Here is a 22318-nt window from a genome sequence, read left to right on the forward strand (position 1 = left end):
AAATTTTAGGCCAATGCGCACAATCCCAGAAACTGTATTAGCTGTGCCATCAGCGGAACCATCAGCCCAATTTTTGATGGCACATACTTATATAGGGAGGAGTCACTTTAGTCTGGTGCTCAATTACAAGTGTAAATGTGAGTCTGGTGGTGCCTGATAACTGAAAGGCACATATTTGTTTACATACAATTTCATATATGTCTGATTTATTATTCCTATTACAGCGCCTTCTACCTTGAGAAGGCCTGTCCTAGACTAGTGTGAGGACAAAACCCATGCCGACAAATGAGCGACCTGAAGTGTAATACTGAGAAAAAGTAGCCTGGAGGAATGCTGCAAATTAAAGTATATGAAAAAGAATTAATAAAGAACTACATAACAACAGCTGTGTGACCTGGAAGCCAATTGTTTCTCAATTTAGTCCTAGTTTGCGATTACCTTACAGTGCTCACATTATCATCCGTGCTAGAAGAGATGGGAGCCTGGGGTGTCTGGTCACTGAAGCTCATTTACATACAAAGGGCGTGACAGCCTGCTCACAATGCACAGCACAACTTGTTTACGTAAAGTGCTAGAACACAGAACAGGTTAAAGTCTTGTGTCTCTTTTTTTCGTTTTCTTTAATATATCCTACACTTTGCTCTGTTCTTCTCTTTCTCTCATTTCAATTCATCATAAATTATTCAAATTCACTATTGCTTTATCAGCAGGGCAAAAGGCGGAAGGTAGCCACAGTTTGAAGGGGTCCCCCCACTATCATCTAGAAACGGGACTCAGTTCCACCTAGCTCCTTAGCCTGCAACTGATAATTGTTACTTTGTGCCCCAGCACTGCAGACAAAGGCCTCTGAGTGTTTGTTTGTGTGAGTGGCGCAAGAGAGGAACAGAAAACTTGACAAAATTAGTCCTTCTATTGCTTAATACAGTGTAAATGTGAAACACTTTGGGGTTTAGGGGCTGGATAAAGAATAATGTCAGGAAACAAGCGCAAATTAAAAGCACATTTTATTTACACTTTCAGTCATTTCCGAGTTTAGTTACAAACTAATAGTGGGCAAAACACATGATGTAAAAAACTGAAACCAAAAACGTATTTTTACATTATTTTATGTTTCTTGTTTTTAAAACAGGCCGTCAACCTTTCACGTGAAAATTATTATAAGGGCCTGACATCACTTCTTGTGATGTTACTACATGTGACGTCACTGTGATTTCCATATGATAATGGGCTCCTTCACTATTTTCCTTACTTGTGCCCTGTTCATTGGCATGACATTCGTCTATAGGTATTAAAAATAAACATTAAACTCATAGGTGTTCAGCCCATTTCTCTGGTGATGTCACACATTGGCTTGTATTCAGCTGCTTCTTCTATTTTTAGATGAGTACAAATAACGTACTGTTACCCCTCCTTCCAATTCGTTCTTTTTCTCCCCCTTTCTTTGTCACTCTCACTCTCTTTATCTCTCCCCCTCTCTATCTCCCACACACTCCTGTTAGCTTTAGCTTCATGAATGTCACTGCCACTTCTGGCATTCATACGACAAATCCTTCAGAACATTTGAGGACAAGGGACAATCAAGTGTGGAAGATGAGTTGCTGGGAGTGCAACTGATTGTCCTGGCACATATATGCTTTTGATGTGGGATTTCGCCATTTCACCACATTCTTCAAACAGAGTCTGCTGCTTTCAATGGCTCAATTCTGGTACAAATTAGAGTTTGGCAAGTCTCAAAATGAATAGGGAGAGCCAAGTCGGAGAGGAGCCAAGGGTCCCACTTAGTAAGCAGGCGCAAGGCATGAGCTGATCCATCAACCGATAACAGTGTGTAAAAGATGCAGCAAACGTTACTTAAAAACAAGGTATATGCTCTTTTATATCTAAAAATAGTTTTTTTCTGGAACACCTGTGCTTCGCTTTATTTAATTACATATGCTGCAGTAACATTTGTTAATAGTAGTAAATGCATTTTACCAATGAAGCTTCCATCTCCAGAGCCCTGACAACATGTCCACTCTGAGTGTGTTGGGTTTATAGGTTTTATCACTAATCGGACAAGTTAGCTGAAAATACCGCTGTTAGTCCCAGTATTGTTCAGTGTTGCTTTTACAGGTAGTGTGGTCAGGGGCGATTGAATATTTTCCTTTGTATCTCTTCTTCGCCAAATAAAAATCAACAATGTTTCTTTTCTTTTAATCCACATTGTGCTTGTCTTCCACTGTGTATTCTGGTACATAATGTCACTTTGCTATGTGTACGAAAGTGAACAATCACTGGAAACAAACACTTTTATAATTCTGCAAATACTGTTATCTGATTTTCTTCTTTACTGCTATTCGGGTCTTTTATCATCTGGTATTTCAATGTCCTACATAATTTGAATTTTATCTTTTTCATAATTCATTCCTCTCACAATAACTGCACTGTTTTACTCTTTTCTATGTCTTCAGAAGGGTCAATATTATTTTTGATGTTCCTAAGTTCTTTCCGTAATCTCTGTATCTCTAGGATTATTTCCATGTGAGTTAAATGAAGGAGTGTATTCACTGAGGGCTGTGTGGGATCGAAAATTGACAAAAGCCCTTCTCACTTTCAGTGCCCTTCTATGTTTCCCCCCTGTGTGTTCACTGATGACTTTGTAGCTCTAATCGTCGACAAAAGCTCTTCCCACATTCATTGCACTTGAGTGGCTTTCCCCCTGTGTGTGTTTGTTGATGTTTTCGTAGCATTGAAAACTGACTAAAGCTCTTCAAACATTCACAGCAATCATATAGTTTTTTCCCTGTGTGTATTCTCTGATGTATTTGTAGGTCTGATAATTGACTAAAGGTCTTCCCACATTCATTGCACTTGAATGGTTTTTCTCCAGTGAGAGTTCGCTGATGATACCTTAATATTGAAGAGAAGCAAAAACTGCTGTTACATTCTCCGCAATGATAGGGTTTATCCCCCCTGTGTGTCCGCTGAGTTGTTTGGAGGTTTGATAATCGACTAAAGCTCTTCATACATTCACTGCAGTTGAATGGTTTTTTCCCCTGTGTTCACTGATGATTTTGTAGGTGTGATGACTTTGCACTTGAGTGGCTTTCCCCCTGTGTGTGTTTGTTGAGGTATTCGTGAGTTGAAAACTGACTAAAGCTCTTTAAACATTCCCAGTAATCAATTAGTTATTTTATCTACATAATTAAGTTTGGGAAACCATCTTTTTTTTAATTATACACAACAACGAAAACTGAAGAAACACACAGAATTTTCAAATGAAATTGAAATATGTATTGTTACTGTTTGGTGCATAAAAAGATCCTAATCCAAAATGTCCACCTATATAAATCGACGCGAAAGACACAACAATAGATTAGAAGAAGCATTTGACCCCTCGGGCGCTGCCATTAGCAAAACATCGAGCTCAACTAATTTATTATCAGCTAAAAGTATATTTCAAGCATTGGAGAAAGTAGCCAAAAAAGAAACCTCCAAATGGTGGGAAGGAGCATCACTCAAAAAATATCTAGAACACAATCTTATCCCTCGTGGATTACGAATTCTTATCTTTCCTCCAATAGAGACCACGGCTCCTGAAAAATTATAACTTTGGGAAGAAAATCTTCGCACAGCCTCCAATAACATGCTAAGACAGCTAATAGATATAGCGCAAGAAAAATTTGAAAAAAACAAATCAGAGGTTGATACGTTATCCAAACGACTTGAGGAAGCAAATTGGGGTGATATTACAATGAAAAACTATGATATCCTAGACAAAATCTTGGATGAATATGAAGAGGACATAATCCAAAGGAAAAATACTTGAATGACGACGGAAGGGTCTATACCTTCGCACAAAAATATGACAACATTAACACCTCAACATCAAACAGTAATACCAGCACCACAAATCAAACCCCTACTTCATCGGAAGTTGGCTCAGTAGAAGAACTACCAACAACTTGCAATACTCGTCCACAAGGAAATTTTCAGGAACAAGTTCAACGACATCGACTAGGTAATGTCCAAGACAATCACACCAGACCTCCAAACCTGGGGACACCAAAACCAAGTACAATAGGAGTTCAAACCAGAACAAGAAAGAAGGAACTGTACACGGCGAAACCCTAACTAATAACCTGGTGATCAATCTGTCTACTGCAAACCTTACTGATACACACAACCAAATTCTCAATAAAGATTTATCCTTCTGCCCAACTGTGTGTTCGCTGATGTCTTTGAAGGTGTGATAACTGACTAAAGCACTTTGCACATTCACTCCACTTGAATGGTTTTTCCCCCGTGTGTGTTCGATTATGACGTTGAAGGTGTGATAACAGACTAAAGCACCTTGCACATTCACTGCACTTGAATGGTTTTTCCCCCGTGTGTGTTTGCTGATGTCTTTGAAGGTGTGATAAGTGATTAAAGCACTTTGCACATTCACTGAACTTGAATATTTTTTTCCCTGTGTGTGTTCCCTGATGATACCTTAATGCTGAAGAGTCGTGAAAACTACTGTCACATTCACTTTAATGATAAGGTTTTTCCCCCGTGTGTGTTCGCTGATGACGTTTTCGGTCTGATATCCAACTGAAGCTCTTCCCGCATTCATTACACTTGAATGGTTTTTCCCCTGTGTGTATTCGATGATGATTTTGAAGGTTTGATAGGTAACTAAAGCACTTTGCACATTCACTGCACTTGAATGGTTTTTCCCCTGTGTGTGTTCGCTGATGCTTCCTTAATGCTGAAGAGTCGCGAAAACTACTGTCACATTCACTACAATGATAAGGTTTTTCCCCCGTGTGTGTTCGCTGATGACTTTTTCGGGCTGATATCCGACTAAAGCTCTTCCCACATTCACTGCACTTGAATGGTTTTTCCCCCGTGTGTGTTCGATTATGACAATTTCGTTCTGATATATAACTAAAGGTCTTCCCACATTCATTGCATTTGAATGGTTTTACCCCTGTGTGTATTTGCTGATGTTTTTGAAGGTTTGATAATCGACTAAAGCACTTTGCACATTCACTGCACTTGAATGGTTTTTCCCCTGTGTGTGTTCGCTGATGATACCTTAATGCTGAAGAGTCGCGAAAACTACTGTCACATTCACTACAATGATAAGGTTTTTCCCCCGTGTGTGTTCGCTGATGACGTTTTCGGTCTGACATCTGACTAAAGCTCTTCCCACATTCATTACATTTGAATGGTTTTTCCCCTGTGTGTATTCGCTGATGTTTTTGAAGGTGTGATAACTGACTAAAGCACTTTGCACATTCACTGCACTTGAACGGTTTTTCCCCCGTGTGTGTTCGTTGATGTGTTTGAAGGTGTGATAACAGACTAAAGCACTTTGGACATTCACTGCACTTGAATGATTTTTCCCCTGTGTGTGTTCGCTGATGTCTTTGAAGGTATGATAACTGACTAAAGCACTTTGCACATTTACTGCACTTGAATGGTTTTTCCCCTGTGTGCATTCGCTGATGTCTTTGAAGTTGTGATAACTGACTAAAGCACTTTGCACATTTACTGCACTTGAATGGTTTTTCCCCTGTGTGTGTTCGCTGATGTTTCCTTAATGCTGAAGAGTCGCGAAAACTACTGTCACATTCACTACAATGATAAGGTTTTTCCCCCGTGTGTGTTTGCTGATGACTTTTTCGGGCTGATATCCGACTAAAGCTCTTCCCACATTCACTGCACTTGAATGGTTTTTCCCCTGTGTGTGTTCGATAATGACAATTTCGTTCTGATATATAACTAAAGGTCTTCCCACATTCATTGCATTTGAATGGTTTTACCCCTGTGTGTATTCGCTGATGTTTTTGAAGGTTTGATAATTGACTTAAGCACTTTGCACATTCACTGCACTTGAATGGTTTTTCCCCTGTGTGTGTTCGCTGATGATACCTTAATGCTGAAGAGTCGCGAAAACTACTGTCACATTCACTACAATGATCAGGTTTTTCCCCCGTGTGTGTTCGCTGATGACGTTTTCGGTCTGACATCTGACTAAAGCTCTTCCCACATTCATTGCATTTGAATGGTTTTTCCCCTGTGTGTATTCGCTGATGTTTTTGAAGGTGTGATAACTGACTAAAGCACTTTGCACATTCACTGCACTTGAACGGTTTTTCCCCCGTGTGTGTTCGTTGATGTGTTTGAAGGTGTGATAACTGACTAAAGCACTTTGCACATTCACTGCACTTGAATGGTTTTTCCCCCGTGTGTGTTCGCTGATGTCTTTGAAGGTATGATAACTGACTAAAGCACTTTGCACATTTACTGCACTTGAATGGTTTTTCCCCTGTGTGCATTCGCTGATGTCTTTGAAGTTGTGATAACTGACTAAAGCACTTTGCACATTCACTGCAATGATATGGCTTTTCCCCCATGTGTGTAAGCTGATGTATCTGTAGGACTGATAACTGACCAAAGCTCTTTACACATTCACTGCACTTGAATTTTTTTTCTCCTGTGTAGGTTTGCTGATGAAGCTTGCGTAGTGATGACAAACTAAAGCTCTTTTTGTATGTGTTTGATTCCTCTTTCTTGGTTAGTGTCTGTGGGTCGGGTATATATTTGTCTATATCCCATGACTGCATTTCCTGATGGGCCGACATGTCTGATAAAGCACTTGGCTTTTTCTCACACACTTTATATGTGTGCAGTATTTTCCACGTTTGATTTCTGTTTTAACAATAAAATGCGATAGCCACCTAATATTTACCACACTCCTAATATGTAGAAGGTGTCTTTGTAGGCAATTGTGCCTTTAGATTGGATTATGGCAATGCACGCTTGCGGGTAAAGATGTATCTTCCTTCTGGCCGGTGCAAATCGGGACAGTCTGTTGTATTGTAGATATAAGAACTCCTCTTTCCTTTACCCGTCAGTTGTCTGGCTCCGCTCTGTTATGCTCTTCTCTGGTTACAGTGGTTCGGCGAGAAAGAGTTTAGAATTCACCTAGAGCACGGAATGATGGCTTATAATCATCTTAGAAAACAGAGCACTGCGGTAATCACATCATACCGATCTGATGATCAAAGCAGGTGTTGGACACTTGTTTATACAGGAGGCGGTTTGTTATTGTTGTTGCCTTAATTTTAGTAAGGTCATTTCTTCGTCTTGTGGCGTGGAGGTGCACAGCTCAGCTTCTTACAATCTCTGAACTGCCCTTGATCCTTCACCCGGAATCTGTCAGTTTGAGTGCAAGTTCCTCTGTCGCCGACTGCGCTGATGTTTTCCTGAATACTGGAGCTCATTATTTCTGCTATTATTGAAGAGTTACAGCCTTCGCTTCATTATTGATGGTCATTTCACACATTCAAGGCTTGTTTTCTGTTGATGTAAAGATATTTAAAATTACTAAATGGAAATATAATGGAATGAGAATTCTCAATGTTTAACTGGTTGTAAAAGACACTCCACACAATGCAGCGCAGCCCTACCCCGCGAGGCTACTTTGCAGGAAGGGAACAGGAGAGCATCATATTTTCAGAGATATGGCTCTCTCCTTTCCTTTCCCTTGCGCCGGCACTGATTATAGAGGGCCTGCGCCATGCACACACCTTAGCACCAGAGCACTAGGGTGCGTGAGTCTGTGAGTCCAGCATGGGTTTTGTACAGGAAGGACACCCTTCCTGTACAAATTTCTATGCCTCGACACGAGGGAAAGCTTTTCCCATTTTGCATACGTGTTGCACAGTGCAGCACACATGCAAAGTCAGAAAAGGAAGAAGAAATGAAAGCATTTCTCCTTCCTTGCACCTAGTTTTGTTGTTGCACGAGAACACCCATGCACCAACCTTGGCAGGCCCCCATGGCAGAAAGCAATGCCAAACAATGCTATGCTCAGTCTTACATTACTTTAACGTTATTTAGAGTGCTAAACAAGTTAAGCGCTGGAAAGTAAATTAGGAAAAAAGATTTTGCGCCATTTTGTGCCTCTTTTGTGACGCAAACACAGTGCAAAATCTTAGTAAAGCTCCCCTTTCTTCTTTATCGCTTTTGAAACTTAGCAAGGAATATTTCATCATACACAGATATTTAACTAAATGTTCTGTTGATCAGGTGACATTTTATTAATGTCTGGAAAAGAGGTGATTTACCAATGTTTACAGAGTAACTGAGCAAAGTAAGGGCACTCACGGAGCACCCAAGTGCTTGAGGTATAGCTTAAGATAGACGCATATGGTCAAGATTTCATTTAAACAACAGTAGAGTATAGAAAAAGAGAAGGGTCAGGCTGGGCTGTAAAATTTCCAGTAACTCTTTACGAAGTATACAACAAAAGTAACTCCATTTACACACTTTTTCTCATTCTTTCCGATTTACTTAAGATCATCTCAAATACCAACTCCTGTCTTTACCTCGCTGTTCATAAGTCACCTTTGACACTTTCAACAGCTCCCTTGGTTCAAGCGTTTCTGGTTTCTACTAACCTGGACGATTGGAACATTATTGTGAGTTGAGGGGTGTTTCATATCGCCATATCATCTGTCCGTCTCCCTGAAACTAGTGTAGCTTACAGAGCCTCGTTCTGGCCATGGAAGATAACTTTAAAAAGCAAGTCTTTAGTTCTTCCTAAGTTAGATAAAGTTCTGTAAGATGCAGCTCCTTCTTTTGTGTAAAACAGAACAAGGGGTTCACTGTAAGGCCCGTCCTTTACATTATAGGTGCAGATATGGCAAACAAATGTTGAGTCATATAATTTAATATTCAACGATATCAGTCATTTACTACTTATAGAGAATCCATCACAACCAATAACTTACCTGACATATCCCTGCAGCAGATGTGTGCCTATTACTCTTTTTACCACCTTTTCCAACATTACATGGCATCTGGCATGATGTTGTCCTTTTGGGGCCCAGGATGCCATTTGTGACCGGATGGGCATTTTGAAGAGTGGGAGGAGGTGTCAGTTATCCACAGGTGATGCTGCATTTATACCTTTCCATATTTCTCATATTCAAGTTTACCTAATTTCCTGTCCTTTGGCCCCCCTACTGCTCTCTGGCTGCACACTCACTCTGTGGGGTTCATCAGAATTCAGAGAACTGCCTCATACTCACAAGGCCATGGATTTCACTTCTTCTACAGCACTTATTGCAGACAAAGGGCCTAGTTAGGAGTTTGTCCAACAGATTATTGCCTCAAGACTAGGGATGGGTGAAGAATTCAGCTCTGCTGGCAGACCTCGCAAAGTTTTGCCCAAGAGTGCGGAGTTGGTCCAAAAAACTCCATGCAGAACAGAATTATTTTCTCAAGCGGTTCGCCACCGGTAAGGTGGCGAGCGCTTGTGAGAAAATATAACAGGATAGACCTCCTCCTGGCGAGATTTCTCATTGCGGGAGGTCACGGCAGGTCGCGACCACTCGAGTGTTAAAATCTTCCATTCTCGTTGATGAAGCTGCCATTCGATTAGAATATCAATTAGAGTGGCAGAAAGCAGCATCGCCCTCTGAAACGACTCGTAGTGCTGTTTGTGCTGATTTTACAGTGGAGGTTAAACTCCTGGCACTAAAAATCAGTGAGAGCAGCGCTACTTAACAAACTCTGCCACTAGCAGAAGTCTGCAGAATGCGGTGGAGTTTCCCTGGCACTTCGTGGAGTTCCGCTGAGTAAAACTCTGCAAACTAGACCAAGGCATTATCAAATGTGACAGATATCCTGCCTGCCTTATTATAATTGCCACAGGATGTAATACATTTTTAATGGGTCGGGCAGGATACCTGTCACATTTGAGATGGAATAAACAATCCGCTGAAATCTAAATCAGGCCTCTGGTGTACATTGCGTCCAGTCTGGCTAGCTGGGCCTCAAGGATCTTGTGGTTTGTGGGTCTCTCACTGCTTTGAGGTCACCACCAGGCAGACCTTCCGTCAGCTGTGCCCTGTGCAGATCTTCATTCCAGGCGGAGGCTTCTATCAGCTGCACCTTTTGCAGATTTTCCTTTCAGACGGGGGCTTCTGTCAGCTGCACCCTGTGCAGATCTTCCTTCCAGGCAGGGCTTCTGACAGCTGTGCAATATGCAGATCTTCCTTCCAGGGTGTACTTCTGTCAGCTGTGCCTTGTGCAGATCTTCCTTCCAGGTGGTACCTCGGTCAGCTGTGCCTTGTGCAGATCTTCCTTCCAGGCAGGGCTTCGTTCCTCAATGATCAGTTCAAAGGTCGGGAGAGGTAGAACTGGTCCAGGTCATCTTCTTTATTGCAGTTCAACTGGTCAAGCCACAGAGGTCGATCTCTGAGATGAAGGAGAGTCTGAATTTTCTGAGCTCCGTAGAGCATTGAGACAGTTCTACCGCATCCAGCACACACTGCAAGACTCCAAGAGTCAACGCTACCAGTGCTGCTCCAAGGTTTGATTCACCCACTTTATCTGAACATCCCCAGGCAAATTCCAACTAGAGAATAAACATCCTGCCTGCACCAGCAGAGTGCAGAAAGCTTTTCAAGCACCTCGAGGTAAATGGACTTTCTCTATCTGTCGTAACTGAAGATGTTAATCCTTGGTAACATCTATCCGCTATGGACAAGGTCCTCCATTTTGCTATCAGAATGTAACATATCCTGCGCAGACACAAACCCTCTAGTCCATAGTGCATGAAGCTGGGTGGGTCTCACCCAAAAGAGTGCCCTCCACAAATTGCTGACATTTTCTTACACCCACTGGAAAGCCGTGGCAACACACAGACCAACTACACCCTCAGGGATCACCAGTCAATCTGCCAGGATCAAAACTCAGATCTTTCAACCTTCTCTGTTACCGTCTTTGGAACGGCCTGTCTCTGGGATTCGTGGAAGCTCCACACTCAGTGAGCTCAGAGTTGCCTTGTAAAACCATCTCATGAGAGTGGGAGAAAAGAACATTAAGTGACACACACTGCACAGACGTGTATATAAATCTACCATTATCATTCCATAAACCATTGTCCTACTGCTGATGTTTTGACATGGATGTTTTTCCGTCTATCACAGCAGCTTCTTCATTTAAAATCTTACTCATCAGTTAGTTTTCCATCATACCTACTTACTTATGTACTGTTTCTGACCCTACGACATCTCTGGCAGACATGCTGTGCTGTCTGTTGCTTCATAAATGGAAAGTAGATTGCTACTGCTGTAGCGTAGTTTCTATATTCCCTATAGGCTCTGTGCATTGGAATAATATATCCTATAGAATAGACGTAGGACTGAGGTTGACTAAACCTCTATCGAATATACTAAACTTAATACTGAGTGCCAGCTAGCTCAGAGGTCACTAGAAACTTTCTCGAATTCACAAGAAGGGATTAGTTTCTGACAACCTCATAAACATGACAACTTTGTTTTCTAAGAATAAGAAACATATCTCTAGAGTGGCGGAAACAATAGATACATATTTCATTCAGTCAATCGTGCATGCTTTGTTTCAACACAGTTTGTAGAGAAATAGAAAGACGGGCATTTTCAATAAAAAGGTTTTTTGAACAGTCTTCTTTCTCATACAAGAGAAGTGAACTGCTACAATTGTTAAGCAGACTGCAAAGTATAATGCGTACAGTGAGAATAGTATTATAAAATAATACTGTAAGAGCATTGCATGGTTTCTAAGCCATTTAAAAATACATACATAAAGACACAGGCTAAAATACTCAACTGATGCTTCTCAAATACGCTTACTTCGATGTACCTAACCTAAGTCTAGTACGAGGGAAGAAGTAAGTATTGTGTAGCATAGTTTTCGTTTTCTTTGCCAAGAATCATTCTAAGATTTCTCTAGGTTCTAATCAGCTTCATACCTTAGTTAGAATGAAGGAGGTCTGGTATCTCTGTCTCGGAAATCAATTTCCCTACACCCCGCAAGGGGAGCTTGGAAACACTGGAGCTGGATTCTCGGCAGGAGAAGAGATAGCTTCCTGATCAGTGCGTCAGCTGGAGGGTCGGCCTCCGTCGGCACTTGCTGTAGCAAGCTCCGTCGGGCAAGTAGATAGTCGAACTGCTCCGAACCACTGTGTCTCGCTAGAGCAAGTGGCGGTATATTTACACCTTGAAGGTGTCTAGGAATGCCATAGTTTGACATAAAGTCGGGCATAATAACGTCAGGAAAGAACCCCTAGGGAATAGTTGTTCTTTGCAAAGTACATGAGTTCTTGAACAAATCAATATTCGAGCAAGGGAAAGTTCCCTAACTGCTTAAACCGATTTTCCAAGAAATCGTTGTGATGTTTGGTATGGGTGGAAGTAGCCATGCCTGTATTTGGTCTGCATGGGGTATGTCTAAATAGGGGGATTGATTTCTATGCCTATATAAGGGCAATGTGAATTGTACCTATATAAGGGCATGAATCGGAAAAATTCACATGGAGCCTAAAACGCCACACAACACCCACTCCACTTTATTATGTATGACATTACTAAGTTCTAATCACATAAAAACATATCTAAACATGATGCTTTAAAACCCACCCAAAATACACAAAAACGCATTGACTGTACATGAAAAAGAGCATTTGTGCTGTATGCATTTCAAAGCAATGTTTCATTCAAAGCATATATTTTTGACATTTGAAAATGCTATCCGAATGAATCATGAAAATACATTTATGAAATGGCTTTTCAATACAGAAAAGAAGTCGAGCAGATTATATGAACTGTTTGTTTGAGGACAAGGTCAATTATTGTCTCTTGGAAGTCTATCACAGAAATCTAGTTCTCTATGAATAGTTCTACTTTAAGCAGATTACTTGGTGGCAAAAAATGAAAAAATAAGAATTTGGAAAAACAAAAATTAATCATAGGAAAAATAAAGTCCCAAAGTTAGAACTTTGTTTTGCAAAATGAAGGTCGAATTCAGAGTCTCTCAGAACACTGCGTGCCAAATCAAAAGTCAGTGTTAGGGCTAGGAGAAAACATCAAGTCTTCTAAGTCTGTAAAGAATTTGTCTACCATTGTAGGTGAAATCTGGATTACCTCGTTAAGCAGATTAACCGCACATAGATGTGAACCATCAACGTCAGCGTCAGTCACATTAGCAATTTTCGAAGTAGATGGTACCTGTGCGCCTGTTGGTCCTCGTACCTCACCATTAGCATGTTGCGTCTGTGAGATCTCAATGAATGCCGTCATCAGGATTGGTAGCCGCTGGAGACAACACTGTGCATGAGCCGTTACTGGTCCAAGCAAAGTATCAACTTCCATTGGCATGAGTGATGGGAGTGTCAAACAGATGTCTAGCACGCATTTCTCTCCACATAGTAGGCATCATAGAACAGGTAAGATGCAATCTTGCCATATTGGTCTGAATGCTGGAAACCATGTGGTATTCAATTCTCTTAAACAAGTTAATCTCAAAATTTGGATTATGCGCTCACGACACCTCATCGCCAGAAGAGTGTTCTCCAAGGTGATCTGGGCGTCATTGGTGAGTTGGCTTGCGATATCGGAGCAGAAGGAGCAAAAATAGTATCCCTGCTGCGAGCCCCAAATTGAGAGGCAGTCTGCCAAACACTGAGTGCACGAAGTTTGGAAATATGCCTAGGACTGCTTGAAAAGGTGCTAACAGTCCCGAAAAAACTGTCTTAAATACATGTACAATACCACTCATATCAGACATGTTTAAGATATGACCTAACATTTCCGAGAAATGTTTAGGGCAGTTTGTTGTTAAAAGGGCATGTATCTCTGCAGAAGTCCTTGCAACTTGCAGATTATATGTCTCTTTGGCCGAGGTCAGTGGCACAGTTTTTTTGTAAAAGAATGGCTTTCAGTCTGCCTAAAGTATCAATTCGTATAGAAGAGATGTCCAGTGAAGGCCATAATGGCAACTCCCCGTCTGTCTTTGTTTTAGGAAACAATACTTGCATACAGCAAGTGACCCTGGCTGACACAGTTAGGAGATAGGCTATTCCTGGCAACATGCAGCAGCAGCTGTGATCATTCAACACAATATAACTTCCATTAGAAAGTTGCTTAAAAATTGGATCAATCACCGCAGCTGGTGAACCTTGCAGGTGGCAGGATAAGTTATTTGTGGAACCATCGCAGGCCCTGTGTAAATTAATATCCCGACACATGAGTGAACCGCTTAGTGCGTTTTCCCAATTTGTACCATTAAGAAACACTACTTTCCCCCCACTCCAACATCTGTGTGTGTATGGTAAATCCCAGGATGTCTTGATGTATTCTTTACTCAACCTTTCATATTGGCCTGCTGGTATATGTTTTAAGCAATACTGAAAATGGAAAATCGTCATAAGCAGAGTGATTGTACCGTGTATTATCCATTCTGTCGCTGGTTTATCAGAAACAGTTAATGGCAATCTTTCCAGTTTTTCAATGCCCAGCACCGTATAGTCTGTTCCCCTCTGTGCCAGTGTGATTTGTTTATCTGTAAGGTCAAATTCAGAAAACAATGACGTGGTGTTGATTAGACTCCAAGGCATATAGCCTGAACGAAGGTTATGCAATGTGCAGCCCAATAGCATGATAGAACGCAATTGTGATTGACCATGTTGCAACATGACCAAGTTCTGTTCCATTATGTCAATGGCAGAGGATAGTATGCAGTCCAAAGAATATAAACTGGATGACAGAGTCATTAACCCATTGTCAACTACAGAGAAAGATTTCTCTGAGATAATACGATCAATTTCTCGTATAAGTTCTGCAGTCTCTGCTTGCGTAATCTTCCATGCTTCATTATAGGCAGCATAGATACCGGCGTATATGAAATGTTTATGACGCGGTTTAGTAGGTCCTTGTAAGAACTCCCTTATATCAATGCATCTTTAAGTAAAGATAAGTGTTGTTTTACTTCCTTTAGGGTAGATTTGTGTAGCCACTCAAGGCGCAGTTTCCCCACACTGTATGATGTTACTATCCCTGGATGTTATCTCTGGATATATCTTGAATCTGGCCTAGTGAATGTGAGCCCTTGTGTCTTTTTCAGGAATCTATCTTGATAGTTGTTTGTGTCTGTGGGCCAGATTAACCATTTTTTTCCAAGTAGGATCTGTTCTGTTTTGAAGAAAAATAGTTTGTACGTCGACCACCCCTTCTGTAGTGTTTTTACTATCAGGTGTCGGTGTAGGTATGGACAGATTGTTTAAATCTTTTATCTTGGCTAACCCAAGACAAGATGTCTGTTGAACAGTGTCATTCAAACACTTTATTTGCTGAGTATTAGTCAGCATACTTTTCATTCCTGTCTTATTAACATTTTTAAAGTAACATTTTTCTGGATTTGAAACATTAAAACCTGAAAAGTACGGAAATTAGTTATAAAATGTCTTTGAGCTACTCTTTGGTGGCTTAGGACAATGTTCCCATTGGTTATAAGTAATACATTTCTAGGATTTGCAGATTTATGCAAGAAATGATGACCAGAGTGATTATAACAATACATTTGTTTGTAATCCGATGAACCTTCTAAGTATTCATGATTCGTACATTTTGCAGACATTTCAAAGTCTGACATCATATTATTAACAGTCTCAAAGTCCCAATCATCAGAAAAGGTACTAGATGAAACACAGTCACTCAAGGAAACCTTGAATTGGTGTGGAATCTTCAACAGCTCTGCAGGACCAAGGATGTCATAATCAGTTCTGTCCCAGGTATACCACATGGTATAGGAACGGCTGTGATGTTCACTAATGACAAGTCTCTTTGTTCACGATGAGATGATTTGTGTGGTTTGAGGAGTAAGTTGATGTTCTTACTTACTGTGTCCTTTTTAACATATCTTCCAGTTATTACTATTCCCAAGGTAAATACAAGAGTCAAACAAAGTAGAAGAAACAGTACACCCAACACAATCCAAAGTTCAATCCATGGTGAAAACAGATAAGTCTTTTCCAATTGATGCAAAAGGTCTGTTGCTAGTTCTTTAAAATTTCTCTTCACTGGCGTTGTTTCAGGTTCACTGGGATCCTCGGAAAACGTATCAAAGTTAATGAAATAGCCAGAGGCAGTTCTGTCAATTGTAGGAATTGCATCAGGATTCGTGGAAATCGCTGGAACCCTTGATCACTTGTCATATTTGTATAGTCAGATGCTATTTCATTGTAGACAGGTGTTTCTTGACGAACTGCTTTTTGGGTCTCAAGAGGTACAAGTTCCATTGCCTTATTGCATAGTCCTTTTTTTCGCTCTGCAAATTTCTCAAAGGTGATGAGTCTCTCAGTTTGAACCTCTTGGATAGTAGCCAGATTCGGGCATCTGGAGTCCACTTGGCCTACTACTTATGATCGGCCACATGATGTGGTTTGACCAGGTCAATGGACACAAACCTGTTCTCCTTTTTAACAGCAAGGGGCGTTAGTAAAACTGTTTTTGATCCGTGGACTGCTAGGACAGGTACTGGTTGTCTGTAAGAAGGCCCAAATTCCGTCTTGTCAGTGATCTTTCCTCTGACTAGATCCCCAATCTTTGGAATCCAGGCAGGCCTTGCTGGGACGGGTGGTTTTTCTTCAGTGGGCGTTGGCTTCAGTAACACGTTGCTTTGGCTTTTCCTTATTTCATGGAAGTCCTGCAAAACCGCAAAACGATCTTTGATATTAAAGGGTTTTTGTTCTACCACTGAAGTGTGACAATCGAGGTCCTCAACAATCATTCTAGTTCCAAAAATAATTTCATATGGAGTGATTCCCCCTAGAGAACTTCTTGACAGATTGTTAAGACTACTTTGGACACCTATTAGATGTTTGAGCCACCCGTCACCCGAGCCTAATACCCTAGCTGTTATAGATTGCTTTATGTCCTGTTTTTTTCTTTCCAATACCGAAATTCCTTCAGGGTGGAATGGACTAGAATACAGCAATGCAACGCCCGGATTGGCCATGGCCTCCTTGTAAGCTTTTGAGCTAAACGCAGAACCCTGGTCAGAATGTAGCGTGCCGACTGCGTATGTGCCGATAAAGACTCGCAAATCTTTCAAAACAGTTTGAGCGTCAGCCGAGCGCTGAGACCACATCCAAATGAATCTGTCCTAATAGTTGTGGGACCGCATTCGTCCATTGGGAAGTCTGCATGTAGATGGTCTAATGCTAACAATGGTGTCTGTACTGAGCTGTCTACACTGTAGTCTGGTATCTGGCGGCGATCTCTGCTGCGATCTCTGTTGCAGTTTTGGCAGTTAATTACAAACGTGTGAATGTGACCATTCATCCCTGGCCACCAGTACGTCTCTTTTAAGTCTAGTATAGATTCAAAGATCCCCTGATGTATCAGACCCTCTCCCAAATGTGGTTTGTGTAACACGACAACCTGCTGAATCTCTTGAATGGGTTTGTCTGGAAGTGTATTAACTAGTTTGCCTCTTTTATCCAAAGCGGATCCCAAAGATTCAAGGTCAACCAATCCCTGTCCTTCCCCTCATCTGTCACTCTGGGAGTTCCTCAAGGATCCTCCCTCTTTCCCACCCTATTCAACCGTTTCATGGACCCCCTCACTGATCTTCTCAAGCCTCTCCAAAATACACTTCCACATGTATGCTGACAAACCCACATTTACATCAAAATTCACTCTCTGGAAGACATCAAATCACTCAACTCCACACTACAAAAAACCCAATTCTGGCTGGCCGAAAACCACTTGAAACTTAACTCCCTCAAAACGTAATTCCTTGTAAACGCTCCCCCCAAAAAACTCAAACTATCACAGACTGGATGGAGCACCTAACAGCTCTCAATGGACAACCGCTCATACTCGTCTCAGCAAAATCTCTAGGGGTAACGCTGGTCAATAACCTCAAGATGCTGAAACACATCAGTGCCTCAACAAAGGGAGCCAACTTCCACCCAGTGAAAACTAAAACTCTATCTGCCCGCATTCGATTTCAAAACAGGAGTTCAAGCCTTAGTTATCCCCCGCTTGGAATACGGAGCAGTAACCTTATGAGGACTCCCAAGGTCATAGACAGCCCCGCTAAGAGCCACAATCAACTCTGCTGCGAGACTCATCACAGGTTCAGAGAGAAACGCCCACATATCCCCGGACCTGAGAGTCCTCAACTGGCTACCGTTTGAAGCCAGAATTCATTTAAAAATCGCTTGTATAACACACAATGCCCCACAATAGCTCAGAAACTGGTGCTTTCAGCGGGCAGCAGAGCTTCCAGGAGGGCCAAGACTCTTCTCGTACAACCTCAACAATTTGCCAAGAAAAAAACGTATAACCGGTCCTTATCCGGTATGGCTTCAAGGATATGGAACGCTCTGCCCAGTGAAACTAGAATGAACCCTTCCTCTGCTTCCTTCAAAAGAGAAGTGAAAGCTATCCTCATGGCCCAATCCACGTGAACTCTGTTTTCTATTCATTATACTATATTACTTGCTTCTCTTCGCTTACATTCGTTCCGTTTATCTTTGCTGTTTTGCACTAGCCTTGCACTGCCTTCTCTTGATCTAGATGTATGTATTACTTACTTATTTCGTGGTTCACTATATCGTAATATATGCTGTATATCTTTCTACTTGTCATGTAAAGCACTCTGATACTCGCAAGAGTCTTGTTCGCGCTATATAAAACCTTAAAAATAAAATAAATAAATAAAAGCTACTCTACGTTTCCTGTTTGGAATTACTTTATCCCCCACTCCAGGAATTCAAGCAAAAGGAACAGAGTTTGCATCAATTATGTATGAGTATTTGAGTGGATAGTTTTGAGGTAACAATGCACCGTTGCCTTTGCTTGTGGCATTGACAGCTAGCATTATTTTGCGTCTATTTTAGTTTTTGAACGAGTGATTACAGCTATGGAAGCCGTTTGCACAGCTGCCTTCGCAGCTTCAACAGCTAATGAATTCCCTGCAACGTGAACACCATCACGTTGATGACTCAGTGCATGTATCACGTGAGTCTTTTGTAGTTCTTGTGGTAACTGAACTACCTGTTCCCAAACCAACTTATGCTTAATTGTGCCACCTTTTGCATCTTTGAAACCGTTTTGAACCCAGTCTGCAAGTATTCATTGTAAGATTGGACGCAGTAATAGAAATCACACACTATGAGTGTGGGGAATTCGCGATCAGTATTTTCAAGCAACATGTTGAATGCTTGTAGGTCAGCTCGCTGAGCTGTACAATCTCCAAGAGATTGAGTTTTAGTGTCCATAGGTCGGAATTTGCCATCTCGCCAGCGACCTTTAACGATTGTGCATGCAGCACTATGAGCTTGTTTACCCCCAATAACGGGCTGTGCTGATCCATCAGTATAAATGATACATTCATACTGTTCTAGAGGCAGAATATCAGTAGGCAGAGGGCATTCTTGTACATATTGTAGAAATTCTTGTGTTTTTAAATAGGGGTCAAAAACTTATTCAATGACTGTTGCAGCAAGAGAATTAAACCATTGTGTCCATCTTGGATATAAGGCTTTAGCATTTGGAATGCTCGCCTTTGTTACTGCCTCTAAGACACGTACAGGAGTAACGACCATTATGCGCTTACCCTGTGCGAGGGCTCTCTCTTTTGCTACTGCAGTTTGAACCGCTGTCAGAACAGATGTGATTTATAAGCTATTGGAACTTTTTCTCCTTCAAAGTTGCGTGCGTTTACGCGAGTTTGTACGTGTGTTATTGCCAACATGTCCGTTTGGACTGAATGCAACATTTCTGTGTGTTTTTGAGTCCAATTAATTGTTTTAAAATCAGGTTTGATTAATTCGTAGAGAGGTTTAACCCTTTCTGTGTTATTTAGAATGTAAGTTCTTCCGAAATTTAGGAAACCTAGAATCGACTGTAAGTTTTTCAGCGTTTTTGGAGGTTGGGGCAGCACACATTTCTCTGTCAGGCTTTTGCCTTCACTTGATAACGCATATCCTAGAAAAAGGATGTTTAAGGGGGCAATTCTCGATGTCTTGAAAGTTAATTTGTACCCTTCAGAGGCGAAGCCCAATATTATGGTGTTCACCCTGTTCAAGTGCCTGTCCAAGTCTTCGTCTGTAAGATAGATGTCATTGACATATGATAGAGCTTCGTCATCATATGTTTGTAGTAAATCTGTTACTCTGACTGAAAATAACCCTGGACTATTCTTGAATCCCTGTGGAAGATGACAGAAGTGACGCTGTGTCCCCATAATTGAGAAAGCGGTCAAGTACCTACTTTCTGGTGCAATGTTTTGACAGAAGAAACTGTTTAAAATATCTAATGTGGTTTTATATTTTTTACGCACAATGTTATTCATTAGTGCTCCACTGTGTGCATTTTATACTGTAAAAGTTTTACAGCAAGAGTTGAAATGCCTGTAATCCAAAACTAGACGAATTGTATTGACTGGTTTGGAGACAGGAAACAAAGGATTGTTCATTGACGAGGTGCATGTTTCAATCACCCCTTGGTATTCAAGTTGATCTAAGATCTCCCTGACCTGTTTTTTAGCTTCTTGCTTAACCCCTTCCATGCTGATGATGGCCCTCAGCCGTCATGCACTACAGTGCTCGTGTGCTGATGACGGCTGGGGGCCGTCATGACCGCACCCGCGCTGAAATCTGCAGCACGGGAGCAGAATCGGCCCAGCATAGAAGGGGTTAACTGGATACTGCCTTTGTGCAGTTGGTTGATTTTTCAATTGGATTTTATGGTGAGGAGAATCCTCATCCCATCCTGCGTTATTTTTCTATAATGCTGGAGCCTGGGCCACTGCCCATTTTATGGCATATATATATTTTTTATGAATTGGAATATGGTTGGAGAAGGCTGGCATAATTATTTCTTCGCCATGTGGACACTCCCTGACAAATTCAGGTGGCCAGTCTTGTTCAGCTAGAAGAATGTCATAACCCTGAGAGAGCTTCTCCCAAAAGAGTGCTCTTACTTTTCTAGTTATGTCCCCCTCCATCCGGAGTGTTACTTCATATAACTTGTGTGGGACACTAGCCCTGGTATCGGCAGTTTCAACTTGGATGTACTCAATCAAGTCCACTATCTCCAGATGATCCTTCAAGATCTTGCGAGCTATGGTGACTTCTGCCGCACTGTCCAACATCGTTTGAGTCCATTCCTCGTTCTTGAGTTGTGTCCTCAAGATCCTCGGCATGTCTGATTTTTAGACCTGCTACCTTCTTTTTGGTGAATTGAGTTTTCTTATTTTTCTGAACATGTTGATCGTCTTTGGACTTCACGTGTTCTTCCTTTTGCTCTGACAGAACTCTTCTTTTGAATTTCTGTGATGAAGTCTGAAAGGTACGAGAGGAAAGTGTATCAGTATCTTGATATCGATCAGGTTTTCTCAAATTATCCCTATTCCTGAGGTTGAACCTCCTTTCAGAGGGCTCCTTTTGAGGAGACCTACCTCTGGATCGAGAACGCTTCTCTTTAGGAGTTTGTTTAGTGTTCTCCCACTTCTTTTTTGGAATAATAAGAGTGTTTTTAATAAGGGCCTTTTCAGGACTTTCAGTCAGTTGAGGTTTCACTGGTTTACCACCCAAACTGTCACTACCTAGTTCTTCATAGGATTTTTCAATTATTCTGGCCAGTTCTTGTGGTTGCTCTGTTACATCAAATTCCCATAACTTTTGGCAAATCGCCACGGATGCTGCTTCAGCTTTAATATTAGCTAATATTATTGTTGAGACCTGTTTGAAATCTTTGGGTAATTTCATACCTAAATTTAAAGCAGGCTCTGCCCCGTATTAATTTTGATTCTGTTTCAGGACGTCTGGTATTACCGCCATAGACGGAACACCATGTGTTTCAGTGTAGATTGCAGCAAAGACTGTACCCCAAGTGTCACAGTCCTCCAGGTGTGGTGCGGTCCCCATTGGTAAACAGATTGTTAGAATTCTGTGTTTCTCATGAGGTGTACTACCAGGAAATACTGCCTCTATTTGAGTAATCTTTTGAGCTATCCAGAATGGAATGTGTTCCCATTTTACAGGTAATTCACCAATGACTGGTTGTATAGTCTGTGGTGTAATTTTATTTTTGTTACCCTAGTGAGGGGTGTGTTGTGGAATCCTTATAGGAGGTTGGATTGTTAGAGTCCGCATGACACATTGAACCAATTGTCTATGGCTTTTGATTAGTTCTTTTAGTTGAACTAATAGTTGTGCACCTGACATTTCCTCAATGGCAGAATGTGGTGTATAGCTGGATAATACCGGCCGTATTGCTCCTGGTCTACCTAGTGGACCGAGCCTGGTAATGTGATTTATATGTTTTAGGGCCCTTTAAACCAGAGTGCATGCTCTTGGTAAGTTAGTTGAATTTCAATATCCTTGAAAGGAACGTATTCCGTCGGAGGTTCCTCTTCTTTGTAGAAGTGAAACACATGTGATACTGGATTTGCTTCAGGAAGGATATTCCATGAATAGAATACCTCTGTCTGACGATATTTG

At 41.3% G+C, this 22318-nt stretch overlaps 2 protein-coding genes across 3 annotated transcripts; both read right to left on the minus strand.

Moving 5' to 3' along the window:
• Positions 1–993: 993 nt before the first annotated feature.
• On the minus strand, positions 994–3541 carry LOC147737321 (uncharacterized). Its single transcript, XM_086925071.1, has one exon. The coding sequence runs from the start codon at positions 3003–3005 to the stop codon at positions 2625–2627; it is 381 nt and encodes a 126-aa protein (XP_086781197.1). The 5' UTR covers positions 3006–3541; the 3' UTR covers positions 994–2624.
• Positions 3542–4467: 926 nt separating this feature from the next.
• Positions 4468–7025, minus strand: LOC147737322 (uncharacterized). Of its 2 annotated transcripts, XM_086924965.1 has the most exons (2): positions 6253–7025; positions 4468–5499 (listed from the first exon to the last, which is right to left on the minus strand). In XM_086924965.1, the coding sequence occupies exons 1-2, from the start codon at positions 6612–6614 to the stop codon at positions 4515–4517; spliced, it is 1347 nt and encodes a 448-aa protein (XP_086781091.1). In that variant the 5' UTR covers positions 6615–7025; the 3' UTR covers positions 4468–4514. The 2 variants fall into 2 exon arrangements, with proteins under 2 accessions (XP_086781091.1, XP_086781046.1); XM_086924920.1 differs by having other exon boundaries at positions 4468–7025.
• Between the last annotated feature and the right edge of the window lie 15293 nt (positions 7026–22318).

Source organism: Lissotriton vulgaris, chromosome 1_1 (genome assembly GCF_964263255.1).
Source record: "Lissotriton vulgaris chromosome 1_1, aLisVul1.2, whole genome shotgun sequence".
Lineage (NCBI taxonomy): Eukaryota > Metazoa > Chordata > Amphibia > Caudata > Salamandridae > Lissotriton > Lissotriton vulgaris.

Excerpts from the sequence above, each read along its gene's own strand:
- LOC147737321 (XM_086925071.1), bottom strand. The coding sequence starts at position 3,005 with ATGAAGAGCTTTAGTCGATTATCAAACCTCCAAACAACTCAGCGGACA.
- LOC147737322 (XM_086924920.1), bottom strand. The coding sequence starts at position 6,614 with ATGTCGGCCCATCAGGAAATGCAGTCATGGGATATAGACAAATATATA.